The 26,207-nt window shown below is 44.4% G+C and overlaps 1 protein-coding gene across 2 annotated transcripts; it reads right to left on the bottom strand.

Annotated features, from left to right (window-relative positions):
• Positions 1–3,882: 3,882 nt before the first annotated feature.
• On the bottom strand, positions 3,883–20,094 carry LURAP1 (leucine rich adaptor protein 1). Of its 2 annotated transcripts, XR_008306033.1 has the most exons (3): positions 18,832–20,094; positions 7,252–9,331; positions 3,883–4,340 (listed from the first exon to the last, which is right to left on the bottom strand). XR_008306033.1 is itself a non-coding variant. In XM_053244964.1 (2 exons), the coding sequence occupies exons 1-2, from the start codon at positions 19,030–19,032 to the stop codon at positions 8,615–8,617; spliced, it is 918 nt and encodes a 305-aa protein (XP_053100939.1). In that variant the 5' UTR covers positions 19,033–20,094; the 3' UTR covers positions 3,883–8,614. The 2 variants fall into 2 exon arrangements, 1 of the variants encoding a protein (XP_053100939.1); XM_053244964.1 differs by having other exon boundaries at positions 3,883–9,331.
• Between the last annotated feature and the right edge of the window lie 6,113 nt (positions 20,095–26,207).

The following is a 26,207-nucleotide window of genomic DNA, read 5'->3' as shown; positions in this document are numbered from 1 at the left end:
ATAGCTAGTTAACTGGTGCTGGATCAGACATACAAACTAACTATAGTCAGACAAAATATACTATGATTCCACATGATGTCTGAACCCATCCTTACTATGACCCACTCAAGTCTTATGTAATTGCTACATTACCTCAGATTCAAGAAGGAATATTTAGAAGTATAAGGTATAGTTCCAGTCCTGACACTACAATACATAAGAGACTGAATAATGACAGTGCATTATCATATTCGTGATCATATTGCATTGTTCCAGGATCTTTTTCATCTGCTATCTGGGGGGGGGGGGAGTCCTCCATCCTCTCACCTTTTGGGAGGATTCCTCCATATAAGGAAACTTGCTTGAAGTGTAAAGATGAGATCTCTCTACAATCACTTCCTCTTGCAATTACAAGGGAGATGAAGAAAAACTCTTTCCCTCATTTGCAGCTTTCTTTGTCAGCTACAAATTTTCTGCCCATGCACATCAACACAAGACAAATGAGCTGAATAATCTCACATTATAGGATATATAGTAATTCAATCAACATTTCTTCCACGTGGGGAAGAAACTACTCTGTTGCCAAGGCAAAAGAGCGAACGATTCCTCACCACAACCCAGTTACTCTTAGGCCCCCATTCGGACATAGTGCAAAACCTCAGGTAGACAAAGCTGTGGTTAATCTATGAAGCCGAGAATCATGCCACAGATGATGGACAAGCTCCGCTTCTGGGCAGATGAACTCCTCCCTCTTTCTAGTCTGTCCAGGCTGCAACTCAGAAAGCTGAGTTCTACTCATGTGACCAGACTATTGGCAAAGCATCAGCATGCTAGTGAAGCTGCAAACATTGGATGCAATTTTAGAGGGGGCGTGCTCGGTGTGATCATGCCTTTCGGCAGGATTCAGCAGGACAAAGACATGTTAACCCTTTCCTCAAACTGCTCCATAGTCCACCGCAGTTGCGGCAGAAGGGTCATGTGGGCATCCTCTTCCTGTCCCTGTGAAGAAAGGATTGGGTGCCTCTCTTCCCACCGGTACTGGTTAAATATAGACTGCACAAGTGATCGCTCTACTCAAAATGAGTTTGTTACTGGCAATGGACATTTGTGACACACCTGCACCAGCCCATTCTCCAGCAGATATGCCATAAGTCACATGCCCCACCTCCACATGGCTCTCTCTCCCCATTTCTCCAGGGACCTTTTTCCCCTCACCCTAGATCCCCTATCCCTATCCCATATATGAGTGCTTTTGTATGAATGGATAGGATTAGACTGCTAGGAAGAGGTTGAGATTACTTAGGATTTGCCCCTTTGATTTTTGGTAGTAGTGCTCTATTTTTTGTACTAGTCCGTAGGGGAAGGAGGGCCCAGCCCCTTACCCCTGGATGCAAGTATGCTTGGTCTCAGCCAGACCTCATGAGAATAACCATCCATCTAGAGCAGGATTAAATCACACAAGATTCTTGTGTACAATGAAAATGGATCCTGCTCTGGAGCAGACCACTCTCTCATGAGAGACACACATGGCAGGCCATAGAGACACACATGCGGGTTGGAGGCCTTTGACCACCCAGTCCGGTTGACAGTTCCACCAAAGCCCCGGGAAGGGTTTCCCAGCAACATCCTTCTCAGCCCCGGCAACTGCCGGGAACCGAGAATATAAGCACCCCTTAAAAGAGTCTGGTCTTCCCACAACACATCTCCATGCTTGGTAGTGCTGCTGACAGTCACCTGGCTCACCTGGTAGTGCTGCTGAATGGTCACCTGGACCATTAGAATGGTCATTCTAATCCATCGGTGTCCATAGACTGGGACATAGGATTCATCCCTGGTCTCTCCTTGAATGCCAACCCTGCCCAGGAACACTTGAACACCCAAAGCGACTGAGACTACTGTTAAGTCTGGAAGAGTTGGGTGGAAGGGGGAAGGTGTGGAGTATGAGTTCTATTTTTAACCAGTGGTGCCGGGATCCCCACAACAGCAGGTGCTATAGTTGGAAGGTTTACCTCATGAGTATACAGTCAAATGGAGAGCTGAAACACATTAATGTTTCTTTTGTGTGCAGTGCACTGGCCCTCTCTTGAGAAGGTTAGCTTCTCCTACCCCTCTGGCTGGCAAGCTGGAACAAGAACAAGAGTGTGTTTGGTCTTTCTCACTGCTTTGCCCAAGACTTCAAGCCCGGTGGCACCCTTGGTTACAGTGAACCAAACCCCAGGATCCTCTGCCTATGAACCAGTGAACCAAACCAGTGAACCAGTGAACCAAACCCCAGGATCCTCTAGCCTCCTAGGAAGTCAATAAGATCTATTCCTGGAGTACCAGACAGGCAGCCCAAGCCATTTCGTGGTCCAGCAACCAGTGTCTTCCCCCAGGATTCTCAGGCATGTTCCTCAGTCTGGTGTCCCCCCCCACACACACATGTTTGTGTACTTTAAGGCCAAAGACACCACACTCCACTGATAAGATCTGAGAGCCCCAGGAATGGAGATAGATCAGGTGTTAGGTCAATGAAAGGGCTCTTTGCACATGTGTCTATTCTGCCTTTTTAATTTAAAGCGTGCTTTACTCAGTGCCACCCCTTTAAATGCATGAACTGCAGGGACGCAACATCCCTATTGCCAAGCAGCAGCAGGAGGAGCAAGGGGATGGCAGAGGGTGGGGTACTGGCTCCAAGCAGCAGCCAGCGAGAAATGCAGCTGCCCTAGAATGGATGCATTTTTGGCTGATCTGAGTCAGCCTCTCTATCTGGAGGTTGCACACAAAACCCAGGTTATAATGGGTGGCAGAATTCGGATGACACAATGGTGACATCTAACCTCAGGTTTCAGCAGCAGAACTCACTACAAACTGAGGGTTCCAATTGAGGTTTGGGAGCAAAAATAGAGCCACAGTTGGGTGACGAAACCACAGTTTCAGGCTTTCAGACAATCACAGACTCAGACCTCTGGCACGTTTACCTCTGGTTTGGCATTATGTCCAAATGGGGCCTTACTTCTCTAGTTGGGGCAGAATATAGGTGATGACAGTGCATATCTGGCTGCATGTCTCACTGAAAGTCATGCAGTGCAGACGGGCAACCTTTGCATTTGGATGAGCACCCAAGTGGCAGTGTTATTACAATGCTGCATTACTTTCAATGCACTAAGCATTTGGATTTGAATGCTCACCCCCATCCACATTCTGCCACAGTCATATGTAATATGTGTTAGAATTGGATCAGAGCAAAAGGTTTGTTGTGCAACGCTGGAAGGCAACCTAAAGTAGCTGTGCGGCATGCAAGGCAGGATGTGCAAGTCCAGTTGCCTGGATAACAAGGATGCTGGGTAACTTCACACACCTCCAAAGCAGCAGCAGATCAGTGAAACAATGGCTGTAAAATGGCACCAAAAGAGTGCATGAAAAAATGGCAGACAGGACGGGTTTCTTTTACATTTTGTCCACACAAACACCCAATGGAAACCTTTGCAGCAAAAACCGAACCTCATGAAAATTAACTGCAGCACCACGTTACATTTTACAGATTAGCAGTTTTCATATCCAAAAGGAAAACATTAATAGTTTAGGCTGCATCTGCAAATGATCATGTATATGAAAGCAAGGAAAACTTGTGGAAGTTAAGGCTGGGAATTTGTATTCTATAATATGATTTGCATTATCCTTAGAACATCTTGTGTTTTTATGAGCAATTGTACTTGTGGTTTTATAAGAAACAACTTAAAGAAGTTTACTAGATTAGAACAGCAGTCAAAGGGGCAGACTTCTCTTTCCAGGCTTAGTAAGAGAGAACTTCACTAACTGCACACTTATTTTATCTCTCCTAAGTACAAACAGTACAGGAATCCTCCTAGGCTTGCATGGCAGAATATCCTACATTTAATGACATGAGAGTAAGAATAATCATAAAAGGATCAAATGTTTTAATGCTTGAAAGACCCCAGATGATGTGTGCTATTGCTGGAGGAATAAAACATGGTTATTCAATGAAGTTCATCCAAGGCTGATGTTCTGCACTCTTATAACTTAGAGATAAGCCATGTTTGGCATTTTTTTTCTTTCAAATGAATGATCTAGAGAATCTGTGCGTTCCCCTGCAGCACATGACTTGGTCCTGACTCATGAATCACCTGGGATTATTTGCTGGGCAGGTATTTTTCTGCTGTCCACCTACTCTCTGCATTGAGTATGCTGATCCATGTGGATATGGTTTGGTAGACTGCCCAGAAAGTTTGACCAGACGACACTGGGTCTTATTCGGTCCTCTGATTCTATTATTGTTGGACATACGGTACAGGTTTTGAGGTAAACTTTAAATTCATTCCAAGTGTATGCTGTTCAAATTGAATACAGCTGTTGATGCTCTGAAAGAAAATGTACATATTCAAAATCCAAGGAATTTGCCATATATGTGTTCATCAGTTCTGAATGCAAGTGTTTGTAGATGAAATCAAATATGCAACCTTCTCCCCACTCCCCACAAAATTGAAATTGGGTTGGGGAATTTGAAATCAAAGCTTTGTGGGGTGCAGTACAAGATATAAGTGACAGTGGGTTTTGTTTTCAACAAGGGCACCTGAAAAATCACACTTTTAAAAATCTTGTTTTGCGGATTCACTTATTGTTCCCTAGGAACATAGGAACCTGCCTTGTACTGAGTCAGACCTTTGGTCCATCTAGCTCAATACTGACTACACAGACTGGCAGTGGCTTCTCCAAGCTTGCAGGCAGGATTATCTCTCAACCTTGTCTTGAAGATGCCAGGGAGGTAACTTGATGCTCTTCCCAGAGCAGCCCCATTCCCTATGGGGAATATCTTACAGTGCTCACACATATAGTCTCCTATTCAAATGCAAACCAAGGAAGATCCTACTTAGCAAAGGGGACAAGCCATGCTTGCTACCAGAAGCCCAGCTCTCTCTCCTTGGAGAGCTGGTCCCTACATTTCATATGTTTGGTATTTTATATGTTTGGTATTTTGTTAATCTACCATGATGTTCTCTCATTGCTCAGTAGGATCACGCCCACCCACCCCCCATCTAACTGCTTGACTAATTGAACCAAAGGTAGACAAATGCCATACCTGCAGCATGTCCTCCATGGAACTGAAGATCAACCAGCAGACTCCATTTTATGCAGCAAACTGGTAACATTATTTAATTAACATTAGTTCAGGGCCTCTTTCCAGATTACCATTCTATTGCTCACATGTACAATGGCATCACCATGTTGGGAAGGGGATAGTGGTACAAGGCCCAGTAAGGCTATGGGTTAAAGGGAGATCAACTGATAGGCCACAGGAAATGACCATGTGCTGTCCATTACAGATTTTAGCCAACATAACATGATAAAGGTGAAATAATAATGAGGTGCCCATCAGATACCAAAGCAATGAATCCAATAGACTTTGGAAGGGTTTCCAAATCTGAGGAGTAGTTGTTGTTTGTTGTTGTTGCCATTGTTAATATAATATCCAAGAAAATATAGTATCCAATATTATATCTAATATAATATCCAAGAAAACATTAACATGAAACAATTCCTGAATTCCAAGTAGTCCATTGTTTAGGCTAAGAAGCATAAAGAAAGTTTACTATAGTTCTGAATCACGACTGTATATTGAGAGACTCAAATGGACAGCAATGATACAGTATTGCTTATAAATTCTGTTCCTACCCATCATGTCATTCCCTGGTCCATACCATTGCTACGATGGCTCTTGCCCTCCCAAACTAAGGTGCCAGATTATTGGCAGGCATAAAGAACGCTTTCATTGGTGATATAACACCGACAGATAAAGTAGTATAAGTCTCCTCTCAAAGCAGCCACCATAGTTGCTGTCCTTCTGAGGCTGGATTATTTGGCCCTTCCACAACACATGCTCTCTACCACAAACCAGAGCAAACCAGAAAGGGAAAAGCTTAGAAAAGGAACACATTGAGACCTTGGCAGCTTGGAAGACCATATGAAATCTAAGTGGCTCCCTCCTGGCTAGTAGGGGGGAAACCCTTAAGGTACTGATCCACAATTCTGGTTTTGTAATATGCTTTCTTCCTTTTCCTGAATGGAAATAAACTGCTAGAATTATTTTACAGCACTATTTAACCCTGAGGATCTGATTATTTTTTCTGCTGTGGGCGATAACCCCAAATGAGATTGATTACAATGAAAGACTGGATTTTACATGTCAAAAAAGAAGAATAAAGTGGTGGACAACCACAAGGAAGACTACTAGACATAATCTTGGATGGTGCATTCTGCTCACCACCAGCAGTGTAAACCTACTGAATACAGGTTATTTGAAAAACTTCAGATTAGAATTGAAAATGGTATTTTCACAGAACTAGAGGTCATTCACACAATAAAAAGACAAGTTCTACCCAGGTTTGGGAGCTGTGTGTGCTCCCAGTTTTTGATTGTGTGGAAGCAACGTAGGAGGAAAACCTGGGTAGAAGTGATTGTGCAAGGTAGGAGGGAAAGCTACCTGGGTTTTGTGTGAACGACCTCCTAGACTTCCATTTGAAGATTCAGTTCCATGATCAACTTCAGATGCTATCTATATTTCTCTTCATTGCATGTAAGTCCCAGGTTAAACACGCACATTCTAATTGGTTATGCATATTTGCTGCAAGTTGCACTGCAGTATAGACTCAGAAATATTTAAAAACAATTAGCAGACAATACACATGCACTATTTAACTGGGCCTTTACAGAAGAGATTATATGGTTGGGTTAAACAATATCATTTGGCACAAAAGGTTTTAAAGGAAAATATAGCAAGAGTTTGCTCAAAGACACAATGGGATAGTTAGCTTCAAAAGGATATCCAGAAAACATCATGGGAATTTGGAACGTGTATTGACATACTTTGAAAATATTATTTGAAACTTCTAGTTTAGGTTAAGCACAGGGGCTTAAATGGAAATACTGCAAAATTAGAGAAGGTTGCCAGATAATTGGGAATCATATTCATTGCAATTCAAGCACCCCTGTATTTATCTGAATTATGCTGTTTATGAATTTGACAGGATATCAACAGGGCTGGCAATTCAAAATCCATAGTAATAAAGATAAAGGTAATGGAATAATAGAACAGGAATTGACAAATCATATTGGCAACAGATCTGAGGATTTGGATTAAAGACCCAAACTAGTCTCTTTGGGGTCTCACCCAAATCGGCTCTATATGGACTAACAGGTTCAACAGAAATCAGAACAACCCACAACAGGATTAAAAACTGGTCTGTGACACCCCTACAAAGCAGATAAGTTTACCTTTCTCTAATAATAGAGCAAACTGAGGTGATCAACAGCTCAACAGCTCACATCAGAAACAAGCATGCAGAGTTGGAAATTTCAGATTCTTGGTTTTCAGGTTGTCTGGGTTCCTCAAAATCTGATGGTGGTACCAACAAAGTTCTGAATGCTTTTTTGCAATCTTGTGCATGACTGACACCTTGAGGCTGGCTCCCAGAACTATGAGCACACTCTCAGTTGTTCTTCAGAGGGTCCCACAAATTTTGGCTGGGATTAGTAGCCAACCAAAATATCAGAGGCTTGCTTAAGACATTATGTTGCACTTTTGAGGTACTGATTGTTGCTTGAAGTGAAACACAAGGTCAGGGTAATTCCCTTTCACCAACCTGTTCCAAGTTTAGGAAGAGGAGGGCTTTCGTTCACTATTGTGCTTTCAGGCATCTGCAATGCCTCCAACATGAAGCACAAGATGGACAAGTATCACCCCTCTTTCCTGGCTTGGAACAGGGGGTGGGAAGGGGAAACCCTCCCCTCAGACATGCTGGATTTCCTAGATTCTTGGAGTGCCTCAGAAGTGCAGCACAACTTCAGGAATAATCCCTCCCTCCTTCACTCCCTCCTATATAACCACTCCTAAATAATCGCTCCTTCACTCACTACTCCCAACTCCCACTTGAGATGTGGGGTGGAACTCTCATACTTGCCAGAAATGAAAAGACCCTTACTATGGTTGGTGTGGCAAATGAATTTGTGGATTTCATTGTACTTCCTCATTACCTTCTTAAACACAAAAACGGTATTGAAATAGCAAGCAAAGAGAGATAATCCCACATCAGAGCAGAGTGTAATGAATGTGATGAAAACAGAAATTGTGTCAAAGAAATTATTCTGGTTCTGTTTTTAAAAAACAAAAACACCTTGGATAATGCTCAGTTAACTTGAACAGGAAAGGGGGAATATGTTTTCCAAAGAAAGGAAGTGGCTGCATGAATGTGTGAGGTCCTTAATTGCCATCAAGGTGAATGTACTTCTTTGAAACTGGGGGTAGTAAGCATATGCCCAGAGGCAGACCATGACAGGAGGTGGAAGGTATTCAGTTATTGCACAAGGCTGAGGGATGCAAGGGCCCAAACACTTCCCTCAGAGCAGTGGAATCACTTGACATCATGATACTGGTTCTTGGGGTTAATGTCAAGGAAGGACAATGTAACCAGTTTGGTACAACCTGCTGTATCTGCCAGCAAGTGTGCCCACACATCTGGTCAAACCAAAGCAGCCATTTTGGCAAGGAAAGTAGTGTTTGCAGACCAAAGTGCAAAAAAATTAATCATGTGAGTCCCTGAGCCCATCATCTTTGACCTGTATGGTTTTTCTTTGGAGGCTACAAGAATGTCACATCATCTTGAGATTGAACCCAGTGCCAGTGGGCATCATACTCCAAGTGCCTCCTGCTATTCAGTTTGCAGTTCTCCACATCAACTTTGTTATTCCTGGAGGCCTTTGCTGTAGGACTACTTTTGCTTGACCTCTCTGTAGCTGCTGGAGTGAATTTCGCCTCAACACTTTGCTCCAACCCTGGGACTTGTCTGCCCAAAAGCCCATTGGCCATTGGCAGTGACTGAGTGACAGCTCTGTTTTGCTCATTGGAGCCTGGGTTTTTAACCAAACTGGGGACCCTCTCGTGATATGCTTTGCTTTTGTCCTGCTCTTTGATTACATTCTTGGCAGGAAGGGCCCTGTCTGAGTCAGTCTTTGATTTATCCAGCTCAGCTCTAGCCAAGGGTCTGCCTGGGGTTGATGACATTATGGGTTCTACGGAAGAGCCTTGTCCATACTCATCCATATCATCAGCCAGTGTGTCCAAATAGCTTCCAATGGAGATACTGTCCAGCTTGTCATTAGGGTCCTGCAGGCTGTTCCAGCTGCCCCGTCGGGATGTCTCTTGACTTTCCACTAGGCTGTACTGGCTGCTGTTGAGGCTGCTGCAGTGGCTGGTCAGCATTCCTTTCTCCTCTAGTAGCCACTTGACAGTCTCTATGCCCTCGTTCACTGCCATTAGCTGCTGTAGGATCTTAACATCTATTGTTCTTAGGTAGGCCTGTGGGAGAAGAAGAAAAAACAGAATAGAATTGTCAGAACCATGCACTGCAGGAGATATTGAATTGGTTACTTCAGGAAGTTTGAATTGAAGTTGGTGTGTGTGTATGTGTGTGTGTAATGCAGTCAAATATAAAATAACAAAATAACAATTCTATTGAAAGTTTCAATAAGAGGATGCCTTCTTCGTTATGAATTCCGCCGCCTATTAAGATCTTCAGGGGAGGTTTGTCTGAGGATGCCACCAGCTCGTCTGGTGGCAACTCAAAGCTATGCCTTCTCTGTGGTTGCCCCAGGACTGTGAAATGCAATTCCTGATGAGGCTAGAATGCTCCATCCCTGTTGATCTTTAGGAAATAACTGAAGACACATCTCTTCAGCCAAGCTTTTTAGTTAGTTGGTGTTATTATGGATATTTTAATCTGATTTTATGTTTTAACTGTAAAATTCTTGGTTTATTTTATTCTTGGTTTGTGTTATGCTGTAAACCGCCTAGAGACTTCGGTAGTGGTTAATTAATTAATTGATTAATTAATTAAAATAATGGCAACTCTCAGGAATTGTCCTTAGCACTGGACCACCTCAGATGGAACCCAAAATATCCCTCTGTGCCAAGTATGTGCTCCATTTCTTCCAAGACCTGTGTAACAGAATGGGAGTGCTCATGACCCTTCCTGCTACAGTTAACAAGGAGCACACCCCTGGTGCTAGCAAGGGTTAGCACATGGTAAGCTGACAATGACCAACTTGAAAAACATTCCAGTGCAGCATTGTAAGAGGGAGAAAGAGAAATGAGTTCTGGAAAGGAAGAGAAAACAGAGGATGACTGCCATATGTGTAGGAGACAAATAGTTTAAATTGTTAGTGAAATATCTTGCCTGCCATCTGCATTGAACCAGAGTTCACTCTTCCCATTTTTTGAGATGAAGTGATATTTCAAATACAGAGGCACTGGCTCACAACTTAGCCTTTCCTGTCTTCTTGAACCAGAACAAATTACAGCCTCACCACTTGGGACCACAACCTAAGACCAAACCATCTTCACATATCTTAGGTTCTGTGTGAAAGGGGCTTAAGTCCTATTATAATATGGTCGTGCTGTTGCTTCCTATCGTATGGCTGCTCCCTTTCTTGAAATCTAAATCACTATTTTGTTTTTCTTACTTTCTTTTTATTGTGAGCTGCCCTGGGCACCCAATGTTGGGTAGAAAGAGGATATAAATTATGTAAATAAAATTGTGTAAATCACTATAAAATGTATTGTTAGATTCTGTGATGGTGGTGCTGGATGATCAAAGCTCAGTGTATGATATTGAAGCTATTCACATGCACGTGCAAAATTGGGTTAAGGGAGCCCAGCCTGGTTTTGCACATCTGTGTGTACCACTGGGATTGGGCCCAATCTGCAGGGCTCCTGCTCGTGCAGTGCATTATGAGAGCTCCAAGGGGCAAGGCAACGTAAGGCAATGCATATGGCACCCCAACCCTCGGAGCGACTGGCAGCAGCCAGTAATTGTCTGGGCAGGTGATGGGCCCACCCAAATGATAGAACCGGATCGTCTGCGGGGAGGCAAGCTTTTAAAGGCTTCCTTCCCACTAGCCCTCTTGCATTTTCTCATTGCTCATGAGAAAGGGCTCACAGTCTTGCTGTGTTAATGGTGGTAGACAGATACAAAGATGTGATAGTGGTCTTGCTCTGCTTTCACTCATTGTAGCTGCTAACACTCTCATAGACTGTGGAGACACTTCGGTCCTCCCACTCAAGACTGAGTTAGAGCGCACAGAGATTACAACAGTCTGTCTCCTCTGATGGAGCACTATATAACTGAAAAAGTAAACTCTTTTGTTCTATTTTAGTCTTGGTTACTTGGTTCATCAGAACATTATGATTCAGCTTCTGATCTATACTTTTAGTTTACGTGGTAGAAAGTTGTGTTGCCATACCCCTTCTAAAGTTGTGGTGGAGACCATCTGTCAATAAGCGTAGGTGCAGTCTTCACTGGGATTATATTTATCCCCTGAGCCATAGTTATAACCCAGAAATAACATCAGCCTAGATTATTATTAAACAGGTGATATTTCAATTAGTTGTTGAAGAACAACCGAAACAATGGAGAAGACACAGAAAAACTCTATACAGCTGCAGCTATCAATCAAGTAGATAGAAAAAGAGACAAAATGAAATAAAGAACCAAAGGCATCGACAAGGGGAAGGTATGTCCGGGTTTGGTAGAGACAAGACTCATATTAATTACAGTTTTGATTGTTCTTGCCAGTGAGGGTTGCACTTAAAATTGCTTTCAGTTCAAGCTTTCCAGGCAGATTTCATAACACTAACGAGATAAAAGACGCCCAGTTTAATCAAAAGTGTGTTGAGATTTCTGCAGGGGAGAACAACTTGTCTGCAGTTGCATGGAGAACCAATCATGTTCACCATACTACCACAAATTGTTCTTCCTACAGGTCACCATGTAATAGCAGCATGAAGATCGGAAGCAAACAGCTTCCAGTCAAGAGCACTAGATAGAGGGAGGAGCAGACTTTGTTGTTCCAGAAGTCAGGACTAGAACCAACTGGCAAAATTGCAGGGAAGCAAATTTAGGCTAGACATCACAGCAAATTTCCTAACTGCGAGAGCCTACTTTGTGCAGTGGCAGACTCTCTCATTTGCTAGAGCAGGGCTGTACAACTTTGGCCCTTCTGCAGATGTTGGACTACAACCGCCATCATCTCTGACTATTGGCCGCTGTGTCTGGGGATGATGGGAACTGTAGTCCAAGAACATATGGAGGGCCAAAGTTGTGCAGTCTTTCACTAGAGGTTTTCAAACATGGACTGAATGGCCAACTGGCAGGGATGCTGTAGTACAGTGGCTCCCAACCGGGGGTCCTCCAGATGTTGCTGAACTGCAACTCCCAGCATCCCCAGCCACAATAAGCTGTAGCTATGGATGCTGGGAGTTGTAGTTCAGCAACATCTGGAGGACCCCAGATTGGGAAACACTGCTGTAGTAGTTTCCTGCACCGAACAAGGGGTCCCTTCCAACTCTAAAATTCCATGATTCTACGATCACCCAGTATTTCTTGGTTTAAAGCAGCAGCTGGGCTATATGAAGCAGCTCCAGGGTCCTGTGCAGAGAAAATCACTGCCAAATCATTAATGTTTGTACTATGTTTGGTCTTGCATGTTGCCAGCACAATTCTACAAGATGCAATCACAAAGGGCAGAAGAGTAGCAAGGAACTTGAAAAACAAGCAAAGGATTTGTATAGAGAAGTTTGATTTATTAGACTTGATTCAAAGACTGTGGTATTGCTAAATGATTCCAGCTGGACAGAAGTTGAATAAGTTGACAAGAGATGTGAGCACCATGGACAGAGAGGAATAGTTCCAACAGAGTATAATTGCAAATGGGGAAATTTAAAACACAAACACACAAACCATGGAAGGACTGTGTTTGCTAGAGACCAAGTGAACCACCAAAGGCCAACAAAGACCAGCCCATGGAAGGTGGGGACATAAAAATCCACATAGAACACAGAAATTCCATAAATTTGATCATCCTCAGTTTTAAGAGGGGTAAAATTGGCCATGGTTCCTCAATAGGCACTTAAAGGAAATTAGAGAAGACGAATAATGGAATGTATTCCTTTGATCCTTCTCTACAACTGGTTTTCAGTTGAGATTTCAAGCCCTTATACAAGAGCTTGGGATGGGGGAGCAGAGCAGATAAACAGTCCCATTACCAGTATTTTTGTGCTTCCATCATAATTTTGTGCTTTGGTCTCAGAAAGGGGGAGTTTGAATGAACACATGGAGGAATTGTGTCTCAGGAAACACTTGTCCAGGAAGCATTTTTTAAAACCAGGAAGAGACCAGAGAACAAATGGTTGGTCTGCAGGATATGGATCCTATTTCACAAAGTTCTATTTTTGAAAAGGAAAAAAAGTGTGGGGGGGGGGTGGTATAAACAGACAGCAGGTGTTCTTTAAAGAGCTGTAATGGCTTATAGTAGTATTTCCCAGTGAATGGAAAAAGTGTGTTCCACCTGGAATCAGACTCAGCGCTTGGTGAAATGGGTGGGGGTAAGCTTTAGAATTGTTCTCCAGAGCCTCCACTTCTACTGTTCATTCCTATCTATTAAAAAAAACATGCCAAGGCCATACTTGTTATGGGTTTAAAGAAATATGGTGCAGATGGAGCCTTCACCTGGGCTATACTTAGATGACATTGCTTTGTCTGAAGTGCAGGCAGCTGGGGGCCAGTCTGAAGATTCTCATATATATGGGCCTTATAAAAACCTCTATGCAGATGTGCCCATGGGAGCTAGCAGCATATGCCTATTTAACTGGAAGTAATCCCATGATTTTGACAGAACTTACAAATGTGTAACAGATGGTATAACAATGTTGGCTGAAAGTGTGACCTATAGCCAAGGAGTCCCCAGTTGGAATCACAACTCAACCAGAACTGACTAGGTAGCTATAGTCAAGCATCAACCTCCATCCACCTTAACATGAAGATCATGATACTACACCATAAAGATATATCTGCAAGTTTCCAAGAATCTGCTACAGCAATGTTTCAGCTAGGTACTCACTCACTTGTCTGGGGCAAGCAGCAATTCCTTCTGGATAAGTAGGTTGCCAGATCCATTGCTCAATCCACCCTGCGGCATACAGGTATGTGCAAACAGGTAGAAACAGGTAAGCCTAGCAACTAGGCTGGTGTGTGCATTGTACTCTTTTTCATGGAACTCCTTTGCAAAGCTGCACCCACCACTCCCATTTGGAAATCAGTCTCCTAAATTAGCACTGTGAGGCATTGCTGTGAGCTAATATATCCCAACTGCTTTCCTTCTACATCTCTCAGCTCCCTTGCAAATAAAAAATTCAGCATTTAAAACTAAGCAGATGATCTGTGCAGCTGAATACAGTCTTCAAAAATCCTCCAGTCCCTCTACAGACTCAGAGACCTTAAGAGCATCCTTCTCATGCTGGGGAACAGATGTCTCCAGATGTGGCAAAGAAAGCAATGTGTGGAGGAAGAGAGGCTGTTTTGTATACTCTTTTTTTGTTTGGGAAACAATATAAAGATAAACCACTGTTCTCACTGTTCTCTTTTTTGATGTTGGCTTCTGGGAAAGTGCACTTGAATGCCAAGTTTCAGACAGAAGATAATTAAAGGCTTGGCAGAATCTGGCAATATCAATGGGTTAGAAGGGTGTTTATGTTTTCCATCTTTAGGTTCCCCCCCCCCCCCGCCCCCCCTCCCACACACACACATTTGCTGGTAATTTGTGGAAGGTTGCTGATTATCATATTTATCTAACTTGGGGAAAAATTCTCCCACATTTGCCCCCAAACGGCAGTGATTCTGTGAGTTTGCAAAAAACAGCATGTAGAATTTATAAAGTACAGTTTAAGTGTCCAAAACATTTGATATACATTATTTCAATAACCCTTACTATGACCCTGTAAGGTAGGTCAGTGCTATTATCCCCAATTGTATGTACAGCGAGGTGATGGCTTGCCTAAGGGCTTGCCTGGCTGACTAGTGCTAACTTGGCAAAGAGGCACCTTTTACTCTAGTGATTCTCTTTATTTAGCAGGAGGAGAGTAACTGGCCCTGTCCACCCCCAGCACACAGTACCTCCAGTGACTGTTGCTGGTGTCTATCCTTTGTTTCTTTTTAGAATGTGAGCCCTTTGGGGACAGGGAGCCATCTTATTTATTTATTATTTCTCTGTGTAAACCACCCTGAGCCATTTTTGGAAGGGCGGTATAGAAATTGAATTAATAATAATAATAATAATAATAATAATAATAATAATAATAATGCCCACCAGCCTCTAGTCCTGGGTAGTGTGGGAACGGATGGGCCTTGCCCTACTGCCTGAGGCACGAGGGGAAGGCTTGGGCCAGCCCTGCTTAAGGCCACCAGTGAGTTCATGATTGAGAAGAGATTTGAATGACAAATATCTGCTCATAGCACACTCTTAGCAACAGGGGTGTGCACGGAACCAGTTAAGGCAGTTCGGTATGAATTCGAACCAAACCACTGGTCTGCAAGCCGGTTTGATCAGACCAACTAGTAATCCAGTTCATTGAACTGAGTTGAACTGGATCAACCCGCTTTGACCTGCTTCAAAGGCTATGCTTGTAAAGCGAAATTCGGTAAGGATTCCCCCTTAAAACATTCTTAAAGGATTCCCCCACCCCTTTGCTTGTAAAGGGGAATCCTCACCAGATTGCCCTTTAAAAGCATAGCCCTTGTACTGGGTTGAACCGGTCTGAATCGGACTAGGCCCAGTCCGGTTCGAACTTGGACTGGTCACCTTTTTGAGGAGCCAGTCCAGTTCAAGTAGGAACCAGTCAAACCAGTTCTGCACACCCCTACTTAGCAAGTATACTAAACATGCCAAAAGTGTTCTTAGATCTTTAGCATCAGTCCACCATATGATATCCCATCACAACTGATACCACCAAGAAAACAAAATGAAAAAAGCAATATTATGGGGAAAGGAGAAGGATCTCTTCTCTCCTACCCACCTTGCCAAGAGGGCCATTTTGCACATTCAAATATACTGAAATTGAGACTGTGGGTTGAGCAAATCCATGTAGCAACCAGCATGCTCCAAAGCAATCACAAGCATGGTTCAGCAAGTAGGAACTAGGGTTGTGCACAAAACTGGTTTTGCTGGTTTGGTTTGGGGCCTGGTCATACCAGACCCGGTTTGAGTTTGAACCAAGCTGGTTAGAACCAGTTCAGAGTTCTACTGGTAAAGGGGAATCCAATGAGGGGAATCCAATGATTACCAGTAAAGGGGCAGGGAGGGCTTGCCTAAGGGTAGAGTGGTTGAGAGGGGAGTAAGTAACTGCTTACAGGTGCTGGTGGCTGTGGTTGTAGGGGGGGAGGTGGCACCCCCCCCCACCGCTGGCGTCCCTCAGAGTAGGCAGGGCCACCGGTTCGGGCCTTATTTGGTCCAGTTCGAGCCTCTGAACTCCACACATGGAGGCCATTTTAGTGACCTCCACGCATGCACAGAAACCATTTGTGTGACCATGCAAATTGTGTGACCTCTGTGCATGTGTGGAGGTCACTAAAATGGCCTCCATGCATGCGTAGAGGCCCAAACTGGGTCGAAGAAGACCCAAACTGGGCCGTTAGCGGCCCTGCCTACTCGGGAAGGCCAGCAGGGGTGGCCTCCCCCCATGGCCGCAGCCACCAGCACTTGTAAGTAGTTACTTACTCCCCTCTCACCCACTCTACCCTTAGGCAAGCCCCCTTGCCCCTTTACTGGTGAAGGGGAATCCTCACCAGATTCCCCTTTACCAGGAGAGCTCCAAGCCAGCTTGATTCGAACTGGGCCTGGTTTGACCCAGAACCTGTCGAGCCGAGCCGGCTTGCACACCCCTAGTAGGAACATAGGAGGACGCTTCGTTATACTGAATCAGACCATTGGTCCATCTAGCTCAGTATTGTCGACACTGACAGCAACTCTCCAGGGTTTTAGACAAGGATCTTTCCCAGCCCTACCTGAAGATGCCAGGGTCTAGAGATCAAACTTGGGACCTTCTGATGCAAAGCTGGTGATCTGCCATTGAACTAAGGCCCCATCCCCCAGCTCAGCACATGTTTAGGATACAACTGCCAAGTAAATGCCGATTGGTTGAAAACTAGGCACATGCTAAAGCAATATCCTACAGAAACTTCAGAGCATGGTGGATAGTACTGGGTTCACTCAACCCACATTCACAACACAACAGTATGATTGTCTGAATTGGTCAAACTGAATATGTGCTGCATGGGGCAGTCAAACTAGCTGCTTTTCTTGTGCTCTCAATAAAACCCCACTGACTTCACCTTTTCAGTTCCGTCTGAACCTGCTCCATAAAAATAAGTATCGCTAGTGGGGGGCCCAGCTGCTTAAACAGCTCTGTCTAACTCACAAAACTAGATAAACCAGGGAATAGGATGAATTCCAGCCAATTTCGTCCCATCAATCACTTCAACTGAAACATTTCAAATAGACTTGAAGCCAAGCACTGCAGCTGAACTGATACCGTGGAGCTGAGTGCCAATGAAAGCTTTATGTTTTCCTGGTAAAATAGCCCCTGAAGGGTCCTAGTCTGGGTTGGGACCACACCAGGGCAGTGCTTAAAAATCCTCCCCATTTGCTGCAGTCCCAGTCTGGATCAAGCCTCGCACACATGCTGTTTGCAAAAGAAAACAGCCGTGGTGTGCTTACAGTGATGCTATTAATGCCACATGTCGTTTAGCCCAATGTCGGCCTATGAAACTGGGCTTGGATGCTGGAATCCCTTCCTGCCTCTGCATTCAAAAGTGACAATGTGGAGTTTTCCCCTGCCCTGCCCTGCCCAACCACCTCCCTAGCATCTGCAGTGTTCAGAATCTACACAGCCATCCTTGCATGACAGGAAAGGAGCTTGGCGATGAGGAGGGCGCGGGGAGGGGTGCAGCAGGAGGAAAAGAATGTAAATTCCACTGGAGTCACTGTGATAATCAGTGGCTGTCAAAGACAAGACATGTGCACTTTGGAGATGAACTGCTTTATTGTGGCCTGAGCTTCCATAGGCAGCAGATACATACATGGAGCCAAGTGTGGTGGATATTGGACTGAATGTGGCTGAAAGGGATGTGGGTGCAGAGGGGAATAAACTAAGTGAACCAAGAGAAAGTTTAATGTAATGATATCTGGAGCCCCCTCCAGCATCGGGTGAACTGTCCTCCCTTTCTGGCATGGGACTGGTCATTGTCCCCACACATTTGGGTCTAGCAATATGGGTTCTCTCTATCTGACACTGGAGGGGTAAAAGAGGAGCAGAGCTTGGAATGGGGTGGGGGGCTAGTTGCAGACTGTTACCCAGAATGGGGAGGTATTGCCTAGCAGCAAAAAAAACATTGAGAGGTGGGTGGCCAAAGAAAAGTGACTAGCCTGGTGACAGAGAGGCAGACAGGATGGCTGGAGAGGCTGCTGTCCCACGGGAGAGAAAAGAGGGGTGATGCTGGTGAGGAGCAAGCATGCCTCAGAAAGGGCACGCTGGGGACAGGCAACATTCAGAGGATGGAGCACATCTGCTCTGCATGCAGAAAGCCCCGGGTTTGGTTCTTGACATCTCCGGGGAAAGTATCTCAGAGAGCCGCTCTGCTGAGAAAGACCCGCGTGCCTGGAGAGCCAGAAGGAACCGTCACAACACGGACGCGCTGGGCTGGTTGGACCAAGAGTCTGACTCAGCTTCATCCTTTCACCGAAAAGATCTTTTACAGCGAATAGCGGTGGGGAAGGGCAGGAAAAGTTACCCACCCGCCCGCCGGCCGCCCGAAAGGGCAAGGATACAGAGGAGGATGCTTCAGCCCGCCTGCAGGCTTCTTCATTCACCCCAAAGGCAGAAGAGAAAGAGGCACGCCGGGGCCAGCTATTGGGCGCCCACACCGCGGGAGGGACAGGGCAGGAGGGAGGCTCGATCCCTTGACTCACCAGTTCCAGTTTCAGCGCCTTGATCTTCTCCCCAAGCCCGTGGCGCAGCCCCCGGCTAGGGCTGCTCCGGAGCAGATGAGCAGCGGGGTCTTCCCGCAGCCAGCGCAGCAGCCCGTCGGGGGGCTTCTGCCCTACTTTGCTCTCCAGATCCTTCAGGTCGGGGGGCAGAGCGAGCTCAGGGCAGCCCCCCGGAACCTCCATCCTCGGAGGCTGGGGTGCAGTGGAAAGTGGATCTGCTTGGGGCGGGCTCAACTTGCAAGACCCCTCGGAATCAAACTGGGCGGGATCTCCTCCGGGAACTAGCCAAGCCGCCTTGCATAGCAGAGGAAGGACCGTTGAAGACTCGGCCTGGAATAGCAAGCAAGGATCACCTCACCACCGCGCCCCCCCAAATCTGGGAGTCACAGCCCGCCAGAGCCTGGAAGGTGAAGATGGGCCTCAGCAGATGTCCGGCCGCTCTCCCCACTTGCCCGTCACTCCCGATTCCAGCAGTCGCCCCGCATTGGGCATCTCTCCCGGTGCTGGGATCTGTCAACCCCTTTGCTGCTCATAGGAGGTGGAGGCGGGAGGCATCAGACGCCCTTGACGTCTCCTTCCAGGATCTCCGAGAGTCCGGCATCCAGTCGCGCCGCGGATGGGTTGACACTCAGTGGGCTGAGAAAGTGCCCGGCAAAAGTTGTCGCCTCTGCACAAGGCTGGGTGCCAGAGCAAGCGGTGGGCGAGGAAAGGGTTCTGGCCGGAGCTGCGAGGCTGTCGCTCCTGCAAGCGGCCCCTAACGGACACATAGATGGCCCCCGTCTGTCTGTCGGTCTTCTTCTCCTTCAAGGGGTCTCGGGTGCAGGCCATCCGGCAACGAGAAGGCTCCCAGTGAAATCCCAGGGCTTCTGCGCCCGCCTCTCCCACCTGCCCGGGTTAGGGAAGCACAATGCAGAGAAGCAAACTGCTACATGCCAGCTACCGTAAAGCGCATCGTAAAGGCGTACTACTTGTTACCCTATTTCCTCGAGTGGAGAGCAATCAAAATGAGTCAACGCAGCAGTTTAATGCATTATGGGAAGACTTACCAGACACTTTTCTCCTTTGTCAGCTTCTCCTATATCACCTTAAAAAATGTCAGTCCTTAACCTCCTCTGTGACAGGAGGTCGCTGTCCAGCTAATATAGCTTGTCAGTTCTCTGTGTAGAGACCATGAACATCATTTTAAAGACAGCTTTTAAGTGATTTTGAGAGGGGCTTTGCTTCCCATCCCATGGTGTACACACATGCACTTTCCTTCTACTGGCACCTCAATCAAACAGGTTTTGCAGATTTAGGAAACAATAACATCAACAACAAAACCCATGGGAGAAATCTGATTACCTGAGTCAAAAGTTGACTAAATGTACACACAACAATCAGCAATCTTTTTTTTCCAACCACCATTGGAGTGAAGATGTGGGTCCACCAACTCTTAAACATTTATACAGTTTGTTTGATGCCTTTGTCACTTCTGTGTTCTCTACAACATTAAAAAGAAACATAAATTTTAAAATGGGATAGTGGCTGTATGTCTGTGTCATTTTCCATCATTTGTTGAAAAACACTATTTGTTGTGTGTGTGTGTGTGTGTGTGTGTGTGTGTGTTTACATACACATGCATATATAACACAACAATAATTTAGGCTGACTGATTGCACCAGCAAGCATGAAAGCATTTCTTGAATCCAGCCCTGTTTTGGTTTTTTGGGTTTTGTTTTTGTTTGTTTTTTTGCTAGGCTGCTTTTTGATATGTGCACATTTGATTTTCCATATTTTAAAACACTCTAATAGAAAATGTTCATCTCTCACCTTGGTTGCTTGTTTCTTCTTCTTATCATCATCATCATCATCATCATCATCATCATCAATGGAAAGTGGGATGGTGTAGGTTCTTGTCATTCCTGACTGCCATCTACGACTACAACTATATACCACTTTTCAACAAATGTTCTCAAAGTGGTTTACATAGAAAAAAATAGATAGATAAATATGGCTCCCTGACCCAAAAGAGCTCACAATCTGAAAAGAATTCACACATTTGTACACATTTCATGCTTAGAAATGCAGAGAAAAACATGTCTGTGTGATCACCAGACAGCCAAGACAGACGCATACTGGGTTCTTTACAATCTTGTTTCTATCTTTTAAAAAAGTAACATGTTGTTCTAGTAAGAACCAATCTGCCGACTTTTCTTTCACTGTCCCTACAACAGGTCTAAATTTGGTCCAAATTGGTTAGGCAGTTTACAGGTTAGCCCACTTGTGCCTCAAACAATCATGTGTCCACCATCTTGAACTGGGGTAGATGACATCATCACAAACTATGCATTTGAGGTTCCCTATGTGTCCCTACAACTGTACCAAATTTAGTCCAAATCATTTCCCACTTGCACCTTAAACATTCACATGTCTGCCATCTTGAATCAGAGTGGATGACTTCATTACAAACTATACCCTTGAGGTGTCCTTATGTTCCCTACACCTGTAACAAATTTGGTTCAAATTTGGTTAGGTGGTTCACAAGTTAGCCCAAATGTGCCTCAAATGTTCACGTCTGCCATCTTGAATTGGGATGGATGACATCACAAACCACACCACTGAGATGTCCTTGAGTGTCACTCACTACAACTGTTCCAAATTTGGTTCAAATTGGTTAGGCAGTCCACAAGTTAGCCTTCTTGCGCCTCAACCATTCATGCAACCACCATCTTGAATTGAAGAGGATGACATCATCACAAACTATGCCATTGAAGCATCCCTATGTGTCTCTACCACTGTAGCAAATTTAGTTCAAATTGGTGAGGCAGTTCACAAGTTAGCCCACTTGTGCCTCAAATGTTTACACATCCTCCATTTTGAATTGGGGTGGATGACATTGTCACAAACTACATCACTGAGGTGTCTCTATTTGTCCCTACAACTGTACCTATTTTGGTTCATATTGATCCAGCCATTGCAAAGTTGATAGGGACACACTCACACATGGACACACATGGAATGCCCGGTGATCTCGTAAACCTACTGGAAAGTAGGTGAAAAACTAACCATTTCCTTCAAGCCCTAAGTTTGAGTTTGTTGAATGTACATTCGGGCCCTTTCAACATCCTGTCTGTCCCAGCTCTTCAAGACCATTATTGTGATCTCTTGAATATATCTCACCAGCACCACCTCTCCATATTCCAATTTTACTAGATAACCTGGTTTTATGATAGATTATTTTGAAAATATTAGCTAATAGAATGTGTTGAAAGCTTTTTAAAGGAACATGTACTGGAAGTGCACAAAGAGGGAGCCCTTTTGACTACAGTGAGAGGAAGTCTTGGTTCAAATCCTTGCACAGCTCCAGAGTTTATGAATGACCTTAGGCAAGTCACTATAGGCTTGCTCATGCTGGCATGTACTTTGAGATTATTCATTTATATGTTCTGTATTACTACGCCCTCCTTATGCTCCCGGCAACTTCAGTTAATCATTCCTTAGCTGTTGTTAACCTTCTAATGCTTCATCTAAACATTAGATTGTACATGAAAGTTAAAGACTAATAGCAAGATTATCACTTGTGTCTGGCAGAACCCTTGTACCCTTAACCATGTTGTGCAGCAGGCAGAAATTCAACAGATGATGCTTCCTCCATTGCTGCATCTCCATGTTAGGAACAGCTGTACTTGCTGAATTCCTGCATGTCATTTAGATGTTAAAGATATAAGACTCTGTGGAAAGAAGCTATAAAATGTGCTAGTGATTTAGAATACCTGTTATGTGAACAAGCCTTTTAATATCACTGGGATTCTGATATCCTTTTTGTAACTGTAAGATAATCATATGGCAGGCTTTTCTCCCAATTAGAGATGTGCAAGACGTTTTGCGTTTCGAGCTCAAAAGCAAACACTCTCTAAATAAAGGGCCTATTTTGAGCTTGGAACAAAACAACCTCGTTTTGAAAAACATATTGATGTTTCACGCACCATTTTGGAGGCCTCTTTTTTCCCTGTTGATTGATTTTATGGCACTGGCTTCCAATTGGCTTGCAATCTCCTTGCTTCTTGGTTTAGCCTCTCTTGAACTAAGGATACATCAGGAGAGGAGGAAAGAAGGTTTGTGGTTTTCTTTTCTCAGCACCAAGTATAATATGCTGTGCGGTTTTGCTGGTTCTCAGATTAACAAAGGCAGTCCTTCCTTGAGTTGTGGTTTGTTTTGTTTGTGAGATGGTGTTGTAGTGAGAAATGAACAGCGGCAACTCTGTGTGTGCATAATATTTCTTGGTGATTGCTGTGATGAGCTCCTTGTCTGGCCTTGAGATTAACTTGTGCTTCACTCATTGCTCTTGTCTGCACTGCAATCTGCATTCATTACAAGTTGTACTCATTCAAAATTTGGCTGAAATTGCTCTAGTTGAGTTTATGGGTATGCTTGCTGCCAATGGTGCTGCTGTGTCAGCTGTTGCAATGCTAGGAAGTAATATAAGGAGTCATAATTCTTTAGGGGGAGAGCAACTTGTGCCAATGATGTTACTGCAGCTCAGGCACTGGGTCTGGCAGTAGATTCTGGGTCAATGATTCCTTTTGACCATTTTTGAACTGTGTTTGAAATGTGTATTATGAGTTGGAAGAGACATATTCCGTTTTATAGTGTGCTTCTGCAGTGGTTTTCAAGACAGGGTTGCAAAATGCATTGCAAATTGCAATGCAAAACTTGCACTCTGTGAGTGCAGCTTGTCCCAGCCATAGGGAACAATGGGGAAACTGAAAACATCCCATTGGTCCCCATAGGTAGCTCCTAGGAACACCAAAGTGGGTTGTGTGATAGGGCATGATGGGTGCTACCTACCACTCAAACCACAAAAGAAACAAGCAAGCAGGTGATTTTAAATAAATTTTTAAGCTTTCCCCCAAACCCCCATAAGATCCTACAATGGGGTGTTTGGGGTTTCCCCATTGTTCCCTATGGCCAGAACAAGCTGCACTCACAGAGTGCAGTGCATACAAGTTTTGAATTGCAATTTGCAATGCATTTTGTTCTGACAAAATGTTTCAGCCATTTGTGTTTTGTTTTGAGCTCAAAACAAAATGCAAAATCCATTTCGTGCACATCCCTACTCCCAATTACTGAATGATTTTGTTACAGCAGTGGTGGCTATGGGTTCTTCCTCTGACAGGTAACAAGAGCTGCCATGCAACAGACAGAAATGGAGAAAATGTCCCTAATTTAACGAATTTGTATTTCAGTTGTACTCTTCCATCTCAATTTTTTTCAGCACATCTTTATAGCCTTTTAAAGGCAACAGAATACTTGTAACTGTCTTTTCCTAAGAGGTGAGTAAACCTCACCTCCAACCTATTTAGCCACTTCCATCATCCCCAGCTGCAATGTATTACAGCTGGGGGTGATGAGATTTGTAGTCTAACAACTTCTGGAGAGCGTTGGGTGACCATTCCTGCTATAGCATATGCAGGATTAATCATCCTTTGTCTCTGCAGATTTTGCCTTCTGTTTTATATGCATTAATGATGGGCGACAGAAGGTGTCATGGTCATATTGTTTTTATCCATGTCAGCTGGAGAAATTATTGCATCTAAAATTAGATTCAGATAGTACTAGGCAGATAGGCTCAATCAACAGCATGAAACTGTCCACTGAATCCAGAGGACATCAGCAGCAAACATGGATGTTGTGGAAGGCAATGATGTAATATTTGTCTCAACAGAGGACTGGCTTCACGGATGGGCCATGGATGGGCATGGGCCCAAACGCCCTTGCCCATCTACCCAGATGACTCCATTGTAGTGGTGTGAGTTGGAGACAGATTAAAACCAACACCAGGCAAGCCTATCTGCCCATGGAAGCATCCCCCAGGCCTCAGGGAGACTCCCATGGGCCTATGGCGAGGACACAAATTTCCTTTTTTCATATAAACTACTTTTGCAAACTTTTTGTTGAGAAATGATATATAAATATTTTAATACTAGATATTAATAATAATAATAATAATAATAATAATAAGAAGAAGAAGAAGAAGAAGAAGAAGAACAAACACCAACACTAATAGGAAGAGGAGGAGGAGCTGCACCAGTTGGGAGCTTCACAGCAGCTCTTTCTCCATCCTTCCCACTGGTCAATGGACTGTCTCACAAAGGCCTCTGGAAAGGTACAGGGGCCTTTGGAAGAAAGTGTATTGGCAAGTGGGAGGGGCAGGAGTTGCTGCTGAAGGAACTGGCACGGCAACCACCCATCCACCACTGCCTAGGAAGCTGGGGGAGGCAGCAAGCTGGGTGTGTGTGGTGAGGACCCAGTGCAGGGGCCTTGCTTCAGGGCCTAGCATCAGCCCTGCCTTGGCACTTCTGGCAAAGAATGAAGTTCTTCCGGGTCACAGAGATTGTTTCCAATAATGGAAATGGCCTCTAGAGCATCTGTTGGCCATAGAACTATTAAGCTCTGTATCATCTCTCAGGACTAACTATTGTATACTATATTGTATGCTTAGATTCTGGTGATGAAAAGTCCATTTAAGGCTAGTGATGACACCAGAATACATCATTACCTGATTTGGTATGAAAATTTGGTCAGCTTGAAATCGTCACTGTATTGGGAACTGGACATCATGATTTCGCCCAGACATCAAGCTGGATTTTCATCAAGCCGGATTTCCCAGCTTAGAATGTTATGATTCTGTGTATTCAGCGTTCAGCAGAGCAAGCACTAAAGCCAGCTCGATGAAATTCTTGAGTACTGCTGTGAAATTTCTGGGGATGATGGGAGATGTAGTCCAACAACATCCAGGGACCCCTGGAATGAGAACCCCTGCATTACTTGCAGTGAAAATCTTACTGATTGCTGTGAACTCTACAGCCAGAAACTCAACAAAAAAACCCTTCATATTTCCTCTATTTGATCAATTTCCTTACATTTTTCTTGCAATTTTATTATGTGTTTGTTGTCTCCCATCCAAATAAAAACTACAATTCTCTTGTTACAGGATATGTTTGTTTGGAGTTGTGTGGGGAATTGAATTTCCAGGCAGTTCTCCATCATGGCTAGTGTGGGTTCAAGGCAAGTGAAATTGTGCAATGCCCAGGGGAAATGTGGTCATGAAAATGTATATCGCATCATCAGTGAGTGCCTGCTCTCAATTATGTTCTGTTCCCAAAGTTCAGTTTCATGTTCCTCTGCAAAATGAAGTTTGATGGATTTCCGTTTGTTAGGAGCAAGGCCTCCTCAGAGGTGGCACCAACTTTGTGGAAAGCCCTCCCCCAGGAGGCCTGCCTGGCCCCAAGCCCGTATACCATTAAATGTCAAGTGTCAAGCCAAAGCTCTAGCTTTTAAGGTCCCCCCCCCCCACCCATCAAACTGATCAGACTCAT

The sequence above is a fragment of the Hemicordylus capensis genome, chromosome 4, assembly GCF_027244095.1.
Source record: "Hemicordylus capensis ecotype Gifberg chromosome 4, rHemCap1.1.pri, whole genome shotgun sequence".
NCBI classification, from domain to species: Eukaryota; Metazoa; Chordata; class Lepidosauria; order Squamata; family Cordylidae; genus Hemicordylus; species Hemicordylus capensis.
The sequence above is the reverse complement of the archived record's forward strand: the minus strand, read 5'-3'. Positions and strand labels throughout refer to the sequence as shown.